The sequence below is a fragment of the Phyllostomus discolor genome, chromosome 4, assembly GCF_004126475.2.
Source record: "Phyllostomus discolor isolate MPI-MPIP mPhyDis1 chromosome 4, mPhyDis1.pri.v3, whole genome shotgun sequence".
In the NCBI taxonomy this organism is placed as follows: domain Eukaryota; kingdom Metazoa; phylum Chordata; class Mammalia; order Chiroptera; family Phyllostomidae; genus Phyllostomus; species Phyllostomus discolor.
The window spans coordinates 71898845-71914390 of record NC_040906.2 but is presented as its reverse complement, the minus strand read 5'-3'; the positions used below and the strand labels follow the sequence as shown (position 1 = coordinate 71914390).

General features: G+C 33.8%; 1 protein-coding gene and 1 long non-coding RNA gene across 3 annotated transcripts in view; one reads left to right on the top strand and one right to left on the bottom strand.

Moving 5' to 3' along the window:
• The window catches only part of ACVR2A (activin A receptor type 2A), a 92181-nt gene that overhangs the window by 60891 nt on the left and 15744 nt on the right, over positions 1 to 15546 (top strand). The window contains exons 3-5 of one of the 2 annotated variants that reach the window (XM_028510516.1): positions 964 to 1073; positions 1256 to 1410; positions 12035 to 12058. In XM_028510516.1, coding sequence (XP_028366317.1) covers positions 964 to 1073; positions 1256 to 1410; positions 12035 to 12058 — 289 coding nt within the window. The remainder of the gene's footprint in view (positions 1 to 963; positions 1074 to 1255; positions 1411 to 12034; positions 12059 to 15546) is intronic. The other variant, XM_028510517.2, reaches the window with a different exon arrangement.
• LOC118500411 lies at positions 4828 to 10025 on the bottom strand. The gene is made up of 2 exons (XR_004902970.1): positions 6803 to 10025; positions 4828 to 5588 (listed from the first exon to the last, which is right to left on the bottom strand). It is a non-coding gene; the product is annotated as an uncharacterized LOC118500411 (long non-coding RNA).

The following is a 15546-nucleotide window of genomic DNA, read 5'->3' as shown; positions in this document are numbered from 1 at the left end:
CAAAAAGCCCCTTTGGGACTTTTTTCATCCAGGGAAACAAAAACAAGTCACCTGGGGTGAAATGAGGTGATAAGGAGAGTAGGACATGGGGGTCATGCCAGTTTTGATCAAAAACTGCTGAACACTCAGCATGGTGTGGGCAGGTGTACTTGTAAATCACCCATCGAGAAATGGACAAGTGTGTTGAAAGAATCTTCAAAAAAAAAAATTCACTAGAACACTTACCTAGTGGGGGAAGCCTATTCTACAAGCAGCCTGCCCTCCAGAAGATAATTCTGTTTTTTGGGGGGGTCCCCCCTTGTATATGTATTTATATGTACACACATACAGTTTGACATGTAGTGTTCAGCTTTTGTATTCCTGAAATGGGAAAGCTGTATTTCTTGTGAGAAAAAACACTCCGAGACCAAATTACTTCATTGGCTTATGTTTCTCTTTAAGTTATCTAATAATTATGCAAAAAAGATGGATGCCTTGGTCGTTAAAAACCAAGTTAAAGCAACAGTCTCAAGCAGCCAATGTGATTGTTACATAAAATCAGTTGTTGCCCTGGCTGGTGTGGCTCAGTGGATTGAGCACTGGCCTGCGAACCAAAGGGTTGCTGGTTGGATTCCCAGTCAGGGCACATGACTGGGTTGCAAGCCAGGTCCCTAGTGGGGAACATGTGAGAGGCAACCACACACTGATGTTTCTCTCCTTCTCCTTCTCCCTCCCTTCCCCTCTCTCTAAAAAATAAATAAAATCTATTAAAAAATCAGTTGATTTTATTCTGATGAGATTTAGTAAGAGCATTTCAGGAACAGTTGTGGTTTTTAAGAATTGATAATTGGATATTAATAAAAATCTTGACATTGACAATAAATGACTTGCTATTTTTTCTCTGAGAGGAACTTTTGAAAAGCTTCTGTTGTAGATCAGTATAATAATGTCGATTTTAATTATTCCTCCTTTGTTTGTTTGCAGGACTGATTGTATAGAAAAAAAAGATAGCCCTGAAGTATATTTTTGTTGCTGTGAGGGCAATATGTGTAACGAAAGGTTTTCTTATTTTCCGGAGATGGAAGTCACACAGCGTAAGTTCACAGGAAAATGCATAGGCCTGCTTAATAGATTAAAAACAAAGTGTGATCTTGTTGATGGAATAATTTACTCCTGCCTCTTGCTTATTTTTCTCCTAAAATTTGATCCTATAATACGTATTTGTTGGAGAGTTTCTAGACCAACTCTGAACTGTTTCTTTCTCCCTCTTCCACAGCTACTTCAAATCCAGTTACACCTAAGCCACCCTACTACAACATCTTGCTCTATTCCTTGGTGCCACTTATGCTAATTGCGGGGATTGTCATTTGTGCATATTGGGTATATAGGCATCATAAGATGGCCTACCCTCCAGTACTTGTTCCGACTCAAGTAAGTTACCATCTTGTACTTTTTCTATTTTAAATTGCATATTTTAAAGGAATATTGCTGTAGTAAAATCCACCAGGTTGTTGAAATTTACTTTGTAGTTAATTTTTGAATGTTTATTTTCATGGAAATTATAGCTAGTTTTGCAGATGTATTGATTTGCTATGTCCTGAACTTCTTAAGTTTTGAAGTAAACTAGATGGAAGAGTATTCCATTCCTGTTCTTGGGAGAGTTTTACTGTCATTGCCGTACTATTACAATGTGACATATACCCTGCTTTGTTTTTTGAGAAATAATTGATGACGGAGAATGGAAAACATTACCCTCTCTTTCCCTCCATTCTCTTCTCCATTTGTAAATTTCTGTGCCTTTTTCAAGACTACTTGCCAAAATATCTTTTTAACCGTGAGGAGGGACCCACATATTAAGGTTACCAAGAAAGTGTGGAAAAGAGAGGTTTCCCAAGGACTTCAGGAAGATATATCCATAAAAATGTTATTTTGAGGAAAAGGAGCAGGAGAGAAGCATTTCTTATCATGTGTGCTGGGGTGTGTGTGTGTGTGCGTGCGCGTGCGCATGTGTATAGTTGCAGCAAAACATTTTTAATGCCCTTGATTGTCACTTCCCCAAGCCCGAATATACCTGAAAATGTAGGTGTGGTGGGTAGCCAGATTAAGTGCATGAAGTTTTTCTCATTCTCTGTCACGTAGACCATTGGCTCTGGTCCAGTGCTTTACACGGACTTTTAATATAAGTAGTTGATATTCTACAGGCTGAGGAAAGGTGATGACTTTTTGTTATACTTGCTTAAATTAGTCTAAAATGTCTAATTAGACATTTTTAAACTAGGTTTTACTGTGTTTCTTTTCACTCTTAAGATTAGATTACTTTGGCCTCTGGATTTGTTTAACTTTATTTCTCTAATACCAATAGGATTAATGGTTAAAACTTGATAGACGAAAATGGTATAGTCCTATAATTTGACCAAATTATATGATCAAAACAACTTCTTCCCTTTAAGCTTTATTTACATAACATACTTCTTTCTCAGTACTTGCAGCAACCTGTTAGCATTACATCATTGATCCCCATAATCTTTGTAAGATGTGTATATGGAGAAATAAACCTGATAGTAGAATACCTGATTCAATTAGGTAAACATATTATTTTGTGCAGCTGAAATATTTTAACTTTTAAACTTAGTAACTAAGTTATGCATGTTATAAAATCATCTCTAAAAAGTATTTTAAGATAAAAAATTTTAGTGTCCAATAAATGTGTATAGTTTACTCCAAAAGGCCATAGGATGATGTACTGTACCTTCTGTTGGTAGTAAATATTTTAATAGTAAATGTCTACATTTAGAAGAGAGAGCATTTATATTTAGTACTATAGTGGTGTCTGAATGTATCTTACATTTGTAGTATGATAGGAACAAACTGGAAACTTACATTTAAAAACAAATTTGTTTCTTAGTAGAACTGTAAGAACACTAATATAATCTTATAGATAGCATTGATTTGTATGTAATCTTGATATGAAGATATGGTTGGACATGTTTATAAAGGGCTGGATATCATATATGAAGGTACTCCATTTAGAAATGCTAATTAATTCAATGGTTTAGACTTTTGAAAAAGAAAAGATGCAACTGTTATTAATAACTAAGAATTAGGGCTCTTCAGTAGTAACTATCTCTGTGGTTTTTAGATATTTGGCAATGGTTAATGTTATTGTACACATTTATTTAGTACTTGCATTGTTCCTGTGGTGAATTCAGATAAATTGTATGAATTACTGAAAAATAAGGAATGAGTTTGAAGGTTTTTTGATGGAATGACCTGGAATGGTCAAGCTTTGTAATTAAAAATACAAGACATACCTGATGTTATGCTTTTGTTCTGTCATCAACTATGTTGTGGAAAATGAGCATTGTCATCAGTGTGGAATTTCATTTGTGTCAGCTTTCACAGTGTCTCAAAAAGTATAGTGTCATGCTTTCAGTCTCATTTTTGATGAGAGGTTATGAAAACTAGTTCTGCAAGACAACTTAGGGGCCACCTTGTTAAAAAATACTTAAGTTTTATCTATTTCAAAATACTGAAGAATTACAACAAGCATTTATTGAACATTTAGAATGTACCAGAATACTGGTAAGTTATGTGTATGTAGACATTTATAAATTATTAAGATATGTCAAAATATATTAAATATCCCTGACCTGTGTGGCTTCATTGATTGGGTGTTGTCCTACAAAGTGAAAGGTCACCAGTTTGATTCTTGGTAAGAGCACACGCCTGGGTTGCAGGTTTGGTCACTGGTTGTGTTTAGTTTAGTTTCTGGTTGGGGCACATAAGAGAGGCAAACCGATTAGTTTCTCTTACATCAATGTTTCTTCCCCTCTTTCTCTCTCTCCCTTCCTCTCTCTTAAAAATAAATACTTTCATATATATATATATATATATATATATATATATATATATAAAATAATTTCCCCCTATGATTTCCACATTGTGACTGCTATGTGAGGATCAGTCTTTAGAATTTGTTAAAAAATCCAAATTCCTGGACCACATCACTGAAAGTATAGAATAGGGCCTGGGATATTGTGTTTCTAATAAGTTTCCCAGGTGATTTAGGTGAGCAGCCAGGTGTGAAAAGCACTGATTTGGTTTTACCTCACTGTTTATATAGTATTGTATAATCCCCATTTTATAGATAAAGAAATTGAGGCATAGCATACCTCACAAGTAACTGGAATCTAAACCAAGGACTCTGACAGCTAAAGCTTTGCTCTTACTGTTTACACTGTTCTGCTTCTCTTTTTCTACAGAGCAGTTGCCTCACATTTTTCAGGTAACTCAGTAAACATCCCTGCCATTTCAAATTCAGTCTACAGGCTGTTATTTTCTTAATTTTGGATGTTGAATAATTTGACTATTAAAATGAGCAATAATGGGATCACATGGGTCTCTAATAGGACAAAAGGAAAATAAATAAGTCCTAGGTATATGGATGGTCATACTTATGTTTTCCATTAAAATTTTTTAAAAGTATATTTTAGAATAGGTTTTATGAACTCCGATTGGATTGGAGGTGAAGATTCCTGTGTATCTGAGTTGATAGTGCTAGTGTCTAGTTGTTATTCAAGACTTTCTTAAGGGATGGAAGTAGATAGGGGAGACAAACTATGCATTGGAAATTGTAAGGTAACTTCTTTATTTCATCCCATATTCATGTTTCCATGTTCCAAGTTTAATTCCAAGACCAGTTAGGAAAATACCTTAACATTCTTGAGGATTTCTGGAACATTCTTTCTCTAAATTCTTTAAACACTTTCAGATAAATGATGTAAAATTTATCATTCCTTTTCTTAGGGAAACTTTTCCTTAGAACTTCGGCTAAAGGCTGGTTTGTGGATTAACTGGTGTATTGATAGATGTTAGTGGTGATTTCTTATGATAATACCTTGTTGATGAGTCAGTCCTACAATAAGAGCAATACTTGTAGATTTATAGTGATTCTCACCAGAACAAGAATCTGTGCTGATAAAGTTACTTATAGTGTGCTCATTCATTGCTCTGATCTCAGTGTTTATTCTTCTTGAGGGAAAAAAAGATCAGTCCAATGGGGCACATGGGAAGACTAAGAGACATCCACATATTGATGTCTCTTACTGAGCTGGTTCTGGTAGTTAAATGGTAGACTTCTGTATAACATAAACATGTTTAGAATTTCTTCTGGTTTTATGATTATTTTATTCTGAGGAAGTAATACAGAGATATACATGCTCTTTAAAATATGGCCATTAATTATAATTTTTACTAACCAATAAAGATATTTGTTCTAAAAAAATCTAGCATAGTGAAAGGCATTTTTTTTTAAATAAAGTGATTCTTTTTTCTTTATAACCTATATCTACTAGGTTTATAACATTATTTCATGGTATCACTGTCTTCCCAGTCACCCTGAATGAAAGTCTTGGAGACAAACACTTCTATTCTTGGCCCTGTCATTTACAAAGTCCTGTTCATTTACCTGTTCATCCTTTCTGATCCTGTTGTAGCTCAGGACATTATGATTATCTGAGACTAAGATTACTTCTGTAATCTCATAACTGGTCTTCTTCCAGTTTTCTCTCTTCATTTGTACTAATGCTGTAGAATAGGATTTTATTTGCCTGATTATGTTACTTCTATGCTTAAAAAATATTTGAGAGTTCTTAAGTGATCAACAGCAAAATATACAAAGTTTGGAACATGACATGAGGTCTTCCATACTTTGCCTTTTCATTCTTTCCTGCTGTTACAGCCTTAACCCATCTTCATATCCATGTAGAATGGTATTCGTTATGTACTGTCCTTCGAAGAATTGAGAAAATAGCGTTCAAGTCACTTTCAGTCTTCTGTGATTCAAATGAGTGACCTCGTTGAGAAAGTTTCTAGTCATTTGTGTACATGTTTCATTCTCCCATTTGATCGTATGCTCTTTGAAGACAAGGTGTGTTTGTAATTACTACTGTATCTTACACAATGTTTACATGTAATAACTGTTCTGTAATAATGAATTCCTGAATTGACTTTGTTGCATTTAGAGTTATACTAAGGTGACAATGCAGTATGCCCAGGGATTCATTTAATAAAGATTTAGGTGCTTTAGGGCTTTAAGATGAATCTTGAGACCTTATTTCTTGGGGGTAAAATAAGTTGAAGTATTGCAGGCTTTTACAAGATAATGACATTGTTCAATTTTTTCCTGTTAAAGCATCTTTGATCACTTTTCTCTAGCCTGTGTTGAAACTGTTTTTCCACATGTAGGGAGATGTTCTTGCAATCTATAGTGAGTAAACTGAACACAAACTGGTTTTTCTAGTGCCAGTGAGTCATGAATATGAGGGAATTGATGCATTCACTCTATTATTAACAAGTCTTATTGTGGTTAGAATTAATGTAGTTTCAATAAAACTATTTGCATCACTTTCATAACCATATGTGAGCTTAAGTTTCCTGCTTATGAGATCTATGTTTGTGCTAATAAAAAATACCACTTGATAAGAAAATGCATTTTAGGGGCTAGAAATTACCTGCCTTTAACAAGGTATGAAGTTAGTGTGTTCAATTTTTAAAGGCTATATAAATAGCACTATAGTATCACAACATTAATATTTTTTAAATGACATCGGTCTCTTCAGTTCTTACATCATGACATTTTGTCTAGGTTTTGGTATAAGGCTTTTAAATGTTTCAGGTACCTGGTTGGGCATACAGAATAATCCTGCTGACTTTAATATTAAAGTAATCATAGGTTACTTTATGTAACCTATGTAACTTTATGTAAACATAGGTTGTCATTTCATGCTATGTCAAATTACCGTCCACTGAGAAACCAAACCACCTGTGAAATGCTTTGTAGGATTTTCCTGTTGAACATGAATCTACACGTATGCCCATTTAAAATTAATAAGATATTGAAAGGGCAGCATATTATCCTTCAGCTAAGTCGGTTTAGGGAAGTGTGTTCTTTTTGGGGGGAAGGATATAGAGGAAATTCACTAAATTTTATTAAGTATTTAATATGCTAATATTAAGTTACACTTGCAAAATAAATATTACATCTTAGAAACACATCTTGAAATAGGCTGACTTCTTATTAAATACTTGGAGTTTATGAACGTATCTCGCTTTTTCTGTATCGTTCACTTTTTCTTTTAAGGTTCTCTTCTATTTAAAATAAGTGCTAGCTTGTTATAACAAGACACATTATACAGATAGAAGCATGTCACCCAAAGAGGGGAGAGAATCATTTGCTCTTCCCCTTATTTTTAATCACTTTTCTGAAATAACCAATTCTAACAGGGTGTATCCTTTGACACTTTTTTCTAATCTCATTTCAGTATATATTTTTTGTTTCTTTTATCAGCTATAAAATGTTAGTCCACAATATGTACTGAGGACAACTTTTCAGCTCAGTACTTCTAATTGACCTCATTTTGATTGTGATAAGTTTTTAAGTGAAATTTGGTGGAACTTTAATTTGTGCACTTAAAATACCAAGATTTGTTGTTTTATTTTCTTAGAGTTTGTTTTAGTTTTCTACTGAGAGCTGGAACCTACATTCCACGAATGTTTTCACTTTATTATTTTAGCATGTTTAAAGTATGGCGATACAATGTTATTGTCTTCCGCTTAAGCATTTTTTTTTGGGGGGGTATATGCCTAAGAAATAATACAGGGCTATTACAAATGTCTCTTTTTTCTGTGTTCCACTTTTGTGTGTGGGGGGGGGGTTTGTATTGGTAACCTAAATTACAAATTACTTTTATATATACTTGTAGACTAATTGTGGGAGAAGTGTCATAAATTATCCATAGAAATGCAGCTTGACAAAAAAATTACTCTCATTAGGCATGATGTAAGTTGTTTCACTTACAAATGCACAGATAGGCCCACTTGGAGATTGGCTCAAATCCTGTGTTCAAAAGCAAAAAGGAAGGGAAGGAAAGAAAGGGGGGAAAGCTTTACCAAAAGCTTAAAACAAATTAAAGTGCACATTAAAATGAATCAAAGAACCTTATTTCTAAAATTTTCATTGAAATTTTAAAATTTAGAGTTTCGTTATGCTTTGGCCTGTGGAGAGCCCAGCCTGCCAATTTATATATGGGACTGATACATATAGACCAGGAGTACATTATTTCTCCTTGTCTGGTAAGGAGATGGTATGGTAGTAGGATAGTATTAGGTTTGCTTTTCTCTCTATTCTTTTATTTCCTGGATCTCATCCTAGATCAGTTCCTTCATTCTTAACTACTTCATTACTGTCTAACCTTTTTCTATTAATTTAAAATTATAAAAATGAAAAAGCCCATTTGTTAGTGAAAGCTGCTTGTATCAGATAGGCTGGCAAGTAGGTATTCAAGTTTGTTTGTTTTGTTTTTGCTTGACCACTCACCTACTGCTTGAGTGCCCATTGTGTGCCAGATCCCAAGTTGGATGTCTCATAGTAACTAGCACCAGTCTGGTCCTTGCTGGACCTTTTTGAAGCCAACAGTTAGTATGTAGGTGGACTAGAAGTAGGTTGCTTCGTTGGTTAGTTGGTTGACTTTACAGCTTGGAGATGAAGAGTATAGAGAGTAAGAAGGGAGTTGCTTCAATAATTTTGGGCAAAGATGGAGGAAAGAAGGAGAAATACCTGATTCCAGTTCTTTAGTGGTTAGGAGAAGAGCCCCATGTGGGGTGCTTAGTTAATGTTAAGTGCTCAGTAAGTATTAGCTGTTATTGCTGAGTAACAACTTCAAAATTGTACTCAAAATGAATCATTATTAAAACCATTGTAGATATATATGTCAACACTTTGAAATTAATTTAGTGTAATAAAAGATTTCATTTTGACTCTATCAGGCACAATATAGAGTACTGTACACATAGTAACTCATTTAATTGTTCAATGCCCTATCATATAGATTCTGTTTTAAGTCCACTGTTTTAAGTCCATTTTATAGAATAAGAAAGTGAAGACACCTGGAGTCCGCCTACTGAGTGGCAAAACTTGGGCAATTACATGCAAGGCTTACTGTTCATTGAAGTAAATTTAGTGGAATGGCTTATTTCTGTAAATAATTATGTGGGGTCCATAAAAAACTAAAATAGGATAAGGGTGAGGATCAGAGCACATAAATAACATTTAAAAATAGTTTTTATAGTGAGTGTATATAGACTGATAGCTAACATAACCACTTAAACCACATCACAATTTATTAATGCATAGCATGGTCCTTTTCCTTTTTTCATCCTTACCTGCAGAAAACAAGTGCTGAAGTAAATAAAAAAAATTTTTTTCTGTACCAGTAATAAACCTGATGCTGCTAAGCAGCAACAGAAGAACAATGGGCATGCCTAACATCTCTTTCAGACCTTTAACCTCAGCGCTGGCTACCCTAAGGAGCTAACAACTTCTTAGGGATGTGTTCAGAATCCTGATTTCATCTACCTTGGTCTGTCTTTGCTTTGCTGTCAGGAGGAATTAGATGAGAGAAACTGTAGGAAATAGGAGTTGATAAATCACAAAGGAATTTTGAAGATCTAATTGGATGGAATCCTGTTTGTGCATTTGAAAGTATCAGTACTATTGAATCTGTTAATGTAGAAATGTCTTGCTTTCCCTAATTCAGAAACACCTGTCCTGATACACACACTATGTTATTTCTTTATAGATTCTGTTTCTATCTGCTTGACAATAATCTTTTTATAATTAGCAATTGTGAAATTTCTTAGAATGTAAGATAAATAGATGAATAAGAGAAGACATATACAGAATTTGTCAGTTTTCAAATACTTTGGTCGCGTGTCCTTAATTCTTCTTGATAGTTCTAAGGAGTTGTTGAGTGATATCAGAATAGTTTAAATAGGGGGAAATGTATGTTATATCTCATATATAGTTATTTATGGTATATAAATGAACCAAAATATGTATTTCTAGAAAGAATTTCTTTGTATTCTAGTTTTGTGTCTAACTGGCTACTAAATGTCTCCAAGCACTTGAACATTCAAAAGCAGTGACCTTCTCTCTCAAACCTGGTTCTCAATAAATGGAACCAGTATCCACTTGGTTACACAAGTCAGAAATACACTTTTTTTTGTTCTTTATCTTCCCCCTCTAGTACTGACTCCATTTCTCATTTAAAGGATTGTATAAAGACTCTCTTCGCAGGTGGATCTTAACTAAGTTGCCAGTTTAAGTCAGGATTCTTTGTCAAGGTGCTTAAGGTAGTGAATTTTTTCTTGCTCTTATTTTATGATTATGCATTTATTAGTGGAATCTTTGACTAGTCTTTCTTCCCTACATTACAGTGAGCATCATGAGAGTGAGGGTAGTCAGTGCCTGGAACAGACTGGGCACTCAGTAAAGATCTGTTGAATAAATTGAAGTATTATTCGTTTTTTTTCCTGATGTTTGGCAGTTCATTTCTTTTCCCCTTAAAGTCTTTTTTTCTTTTCTATTTTTTTTTAATTCAGCAAACCTAATTACTTGACACTGATGTGCTGATTTGATTTTCAGTGTCATCTCCAGTTATAAGTTATAGTTAGTAACATTCAAGTTTCATTTTTCATGTTGTTAATACAGGCTGTTTTGTTACTTTTATCTGTTTATGTATTTTGGTGAATTTATTGTTTTTGGATTTTGTTTTGTCCCTTTTGTTTTCTAATATAATTTACATTGAAGCCTGTTCTTGGTGGTGTCTCTTGTTTAGTTTGGATCATTCTATAGTTTACTCTAATGTTTATTTATTGAGAAGTGTGTTGAACAGAGATAAACTTTTATGTAAGATGCATGAATGGCACTTACGTGCACACATTGTTGTTACAGTAGCATCTTTATCTCTGAAACCACCTGTATAAAAACAAAATCTGAAAGATGTTAAGCTTTGGGAAGCCTTAGTCTAGTTATTCATGTGGCATGAATTTCTTTCAAGGGATGAATTTTACCCTGGGGTACTGATAAGATGTTTTGATAGTGGGATTAGTTAAGCCTTTTAGATGAATTATAAATAATCCTGAATCATTCACAGGTGAAAATTAAGAAGGAAAAAAAACTAGTCAAGCAACTGGCATGGATGACTTGTCAAATTTTTTTTTGTTGCCATTGCTCCCTATAGATGCTATAGAAAGATAGTGGAAACTGGGGAATATAATCAGTAGTTGGAGAGATTCATAGCCTTCCTTTACACTGGTGATAGTATTTCTATTAATTTTAAATTTGGGTCCTTACTTGTTTTTTGGATGAGTGGGAAAATGAAAATCTTGTTCCCTAAGAGTCTACTCAAGACTGAAAAGTATGTTTGGACACTCGTTCCCAGGACCCACCACTGCCCAACGTCTTAACTGTTGCTGTGGCTGGGGAAACAGAATAGCAATAGGCCTGGTCTGTCACTCTTTCCATTTAATCTGATCTTCTCAGTCTTGCCTTGTTTGTTTGCTTGTTTGTTTTACCCTAGTGTATTACACACACTCACATAGGTAGGTACTGGAAAGTTTTTTTTCTCACTATTATGATTTTACTGTATTCCATGAAAGGGGAGTGAAGCAGTTGAGGAAGTAGTGGGAGATTCTAGAGATTCTTAAGGTAACTATCAGAGTGTGGTCTGAGCAACTAGCTTTATACAGATTTTTTCATTGCTGCTTCTACAATTTTTGTTAAAGGCAATACTGCCCTCTGCTGTCCAGAAGTCAACTCCAACATATATCTTAATTAAATTATTATTTTTACACATAGTTAAGATGCTGTAACATCTTAGAAAAATAAGTAACAGTTGTTTAAGACTTGGTTTAGTTTATTTGCTGGCTTGAAGTCCATTGGATCAGGTAACTTGGGGTCCTACAAGAGTCATCTATGATACCCCTTATCTGATAGGTAATGTCCAAGTTCATTTGTTTTTTAAGTATCACTTTCTTTTGTTTATAAGGAAAGTGTTCCCAATCCTCATTTTAGAAATACACGTTGCATCATTGCCAACTTTTAAAAAGCTAAATCATTATTCTCCTTTCTTCACTTTTGTAACTGATGTGTCATTTTTCATCTCATTCTGGATATAAATCGTAATTTCCTTTGCCTGTGTTTTTTCTTCACAAGCACGCCTTTCATATAATGATAGAGGTAAGATGCCTTGATGTTTGTTTTATGGTTGTGGAACTTTTTGTGGATGCATACTAAACATTTTGTTCTTAGATTTTTTTGTCGTTGCTTTACTGTGCATCCTTTATAGTTTATACATTTATGTTATGAAGTTTTTTCTACTTTTAGTATTGAAAATATGATTGATTTGTTATAGTAATAGTTTTTGGTTTTAAAGGATTGTTAACCGTATTTATACTTATCTGAGGTGGAATGTAGAAACAACTTTTATAGTTGATTAGAAGTTAACACTTAATGGCTAGATTTTAGTCTCAAAAGATTTTTAGCCTTAAAAATCTTGTATCAGTTAATTTTTACATTACATCATCAGCTTAAATGTTAGTTTTTGTTCATTTTTGACAGGGGCTGCCTTTCTGGTCAAATCTATCATCTTTTAATGTGAAGTCTATATTTCCAGGTAGTTTCATCTTTGACATCTTTAGCCAGGTAGATTAGCTAGGGAAGTATAACTTGATCTTTTGCTGTGTGGAAATTTAAGACCTTATTTAGGTCAGAACTCACCCTTCAGATGGAGAATTCAGAATGAATAAAATGATGACAAACTCCTTTGCAGCTCTTCACATCTAATAATTTGTTCCAGCATCGGTTAATAGTAATGCTACTGGGTGTTGTTGGGGTGGGGGATATTTTTCCAGCTGTAGTCATTGTTGCTTCATCACGTGATGTCTTACGATGTCATAACTTTTACATACAGATGAGTAGAGGAGGGATGTAATCAGAGCCATGTTCTAATGCGTATCTTTTTAACTGTGCAAAAGTAGTATTGATACTGCAAAAGAACTGGAGACTTAGGGGTAATTCTCAGGAATTATGCAGTCTTCATAGTTGCCCCTCCCCCAAAGTAGTTTTTCTATGTGGCAGAGCAAATCCCTGTTTTATGAATAACATTAGAATGTTGCTGTCGTTATGAAGTTTAAGTCTGAATTTGTCTCCCCAAGTATTCATATACTTTAAAAGTATAAATCTTTATTTCTAGAATCAAGTATTGAGTTTTTTTGTGGGTAAATTAGTATAGTGATGTTAATAAACTCAAAATAATTTCTAATCTTATAGAATTAGTAAAAGATATTAGAGATGCAGTTAAAACTTAATCAAGAGCTGAAAAAAATGAAATAGATTTTAGTAATTTTTCATTGAAAAAGCAAAAGGTATGTTAATTCGTGTTAGAGTTCTTCAGACAGTTATCTGTTATAGAGTTACTTGTTTTTGAACTCAACCTTTTAAGTATTATAGGATATTATTTAAAAACACATATCATTTCTAAAAGTTTTAATACTCTATAGGAATGTACCTTCATAGACCTTTTTATCACCCTTTGAAAACTGGCCAATGTTGTTCTCCTTATTTTAAACTTTTAACTTACAAGTAGTTTTGACGACACTGTTTTCAGGCTCTAGTACATTGGCAATATTATTAGGAGAGTGATCTAAGAAAGATTTATTAAAATAGTGGTAACTTAGAAACTTGCTGAATAGAGCCTTGGAACTTATGGAAATTTTGAAGATGATTATATATTTAGCAAACACGCAATGATTTTTTTTCCTGAGCATTTGAAAATTACTCTAGTTTTCTTAAAAGTAAGCTTAATTTATATTAAATCACATTTTAAACTGCTGACATAGTCTTAATTTGACATGTGAATTAAGTCATCATATAGACAATCATATCCAGGTGGATGGTTCTCTTTAGAACTGAGAATAGGCAGTATATGTTATTTAGTGAGACATTATCAGTCAATTTACATAAAAGTTGTTGAAAAATCTTAGTGTTTAAATTTAGAGCCATATTACTTGTTACCTGGTTATTTTTCCTTCATCTTTCAGGTCTTATCTGTATACTTTAGTTTCTGGCATCCCTGCTTTGAAAACTCAAGTTTTCTAATTTACCTCTAAAGGAGGGGAGATCATTGACTTTAACTTTGTAGTTATTTAAAGTTTTTTAAATTAAACTTTTTTTGGTTAGTTAGCACAATTATTCTTTTATGCAGTTATCCAGCAATTCTTGGACTTCAAGCATTGAGTTTTCTTTGCCTCTAGAAGAGTAGTTTTCAACTTTTTCCTCCTTAATTTCACATTCACATAAGTAACAAACTCCTATCAGTAGAATCCTGTATTACCAAGTATAAATGATCAGTCAAGGAATGAGATAGGGAGGGTTGATTTTAATAAAACCTTTCCAGAGATTCTTCTGCCCCCTCCCACTGCGGACCATAACTTTAGGGGCCATACTTCTACAAGATTTGTATCTGACCTCCTTGATTCATCATTGCTAAACGAAAACACCCTTTAGCTCTACTAACCTTTCATATTTTGAATGTGTGATAGAAAAGCAACTTTTGTAGACATTAAAAATAAATACTGAAGTTGAAATAAGTCACAGAAAGTCTTGTAGTTTATCTTACTCTAACAAAATAGGAATTTGGAAACCATTTTGCAAAGATTGTCTACTTTACTGTAGAAGAAGAAATTATATATTTTTTCTCTTTAGTACCTTGCAGTGTTTCTATTCTTGAAGGTCCTTCTAATGTTGACATTAACTTTTTTAAATCATGAGTGGCACCAGTGGGCTGAATAATGCCTAAAGGGTGCACTAACAGTCTTGAGGCATTAGAAGAGGAGAAATTTTTTTTCAGGAGAAGAAAAGCAAAGAGAGATGCACTGATACAGGGAGACATATTGTTTTCAAGTGTCTTATGTTCCACCAGTATCATAGTGTCTGATGCTGTAGCCACAAAATTTTAGTTGCTTCCTGCAATACTCGTTATACATTTCAAACATTTTTATTGCTTTTTTCTCTGGAAAATTTCCAAAAGGCTTCCTTTATCTTTTGTTCCTTGCAGATATTGAACTGATAAAATGCTTTCAGTGAAGAGTTGTCACTTACTTTGTATAGGAAGGATTCCCTTGTCCTGTGTAAATGCCACACTCCTATTTGTATGCTGTATTTGCTCCATTAAAAAAAATTAACTGTAGCAGTACCCTTCTCTTTATTTTACCCTACCTTATCTCCTGTGATAACTACTCACTTTCTGGATTATTATTTGTACTTTCTTTGCCAATCAGAACCAGAACACTAATACATTTTATCTCACATTCAATTTTGGGAAATAATTGTAAGCAAGGGATGAATTGTTAATAGGTTGAAAAATTAAAGTGAATGGAACAGTTTGACTATAGCAGCATTAACTGACATTCCTGTTATGTTTTGTATTTGATATAGTTCTCTGTGATGTGTTTGAGAATGACTGGATATTTCAGAGTAAATGAAGAAAAGATTAAAATAGAAATTAGACAAAGTAGGGGATTTTGAAGAGAGGTTTTCTTTGAGACACAGCCTTGATTTGCTGTTCCCAGCACTCTTCAAATCCTCATTCTGTGTCATCCCTGGATGACACTATTGAAATACTATTAGTAGTGTCCCAGAGGCCACAGAAGATCTTAGTTGGGAAA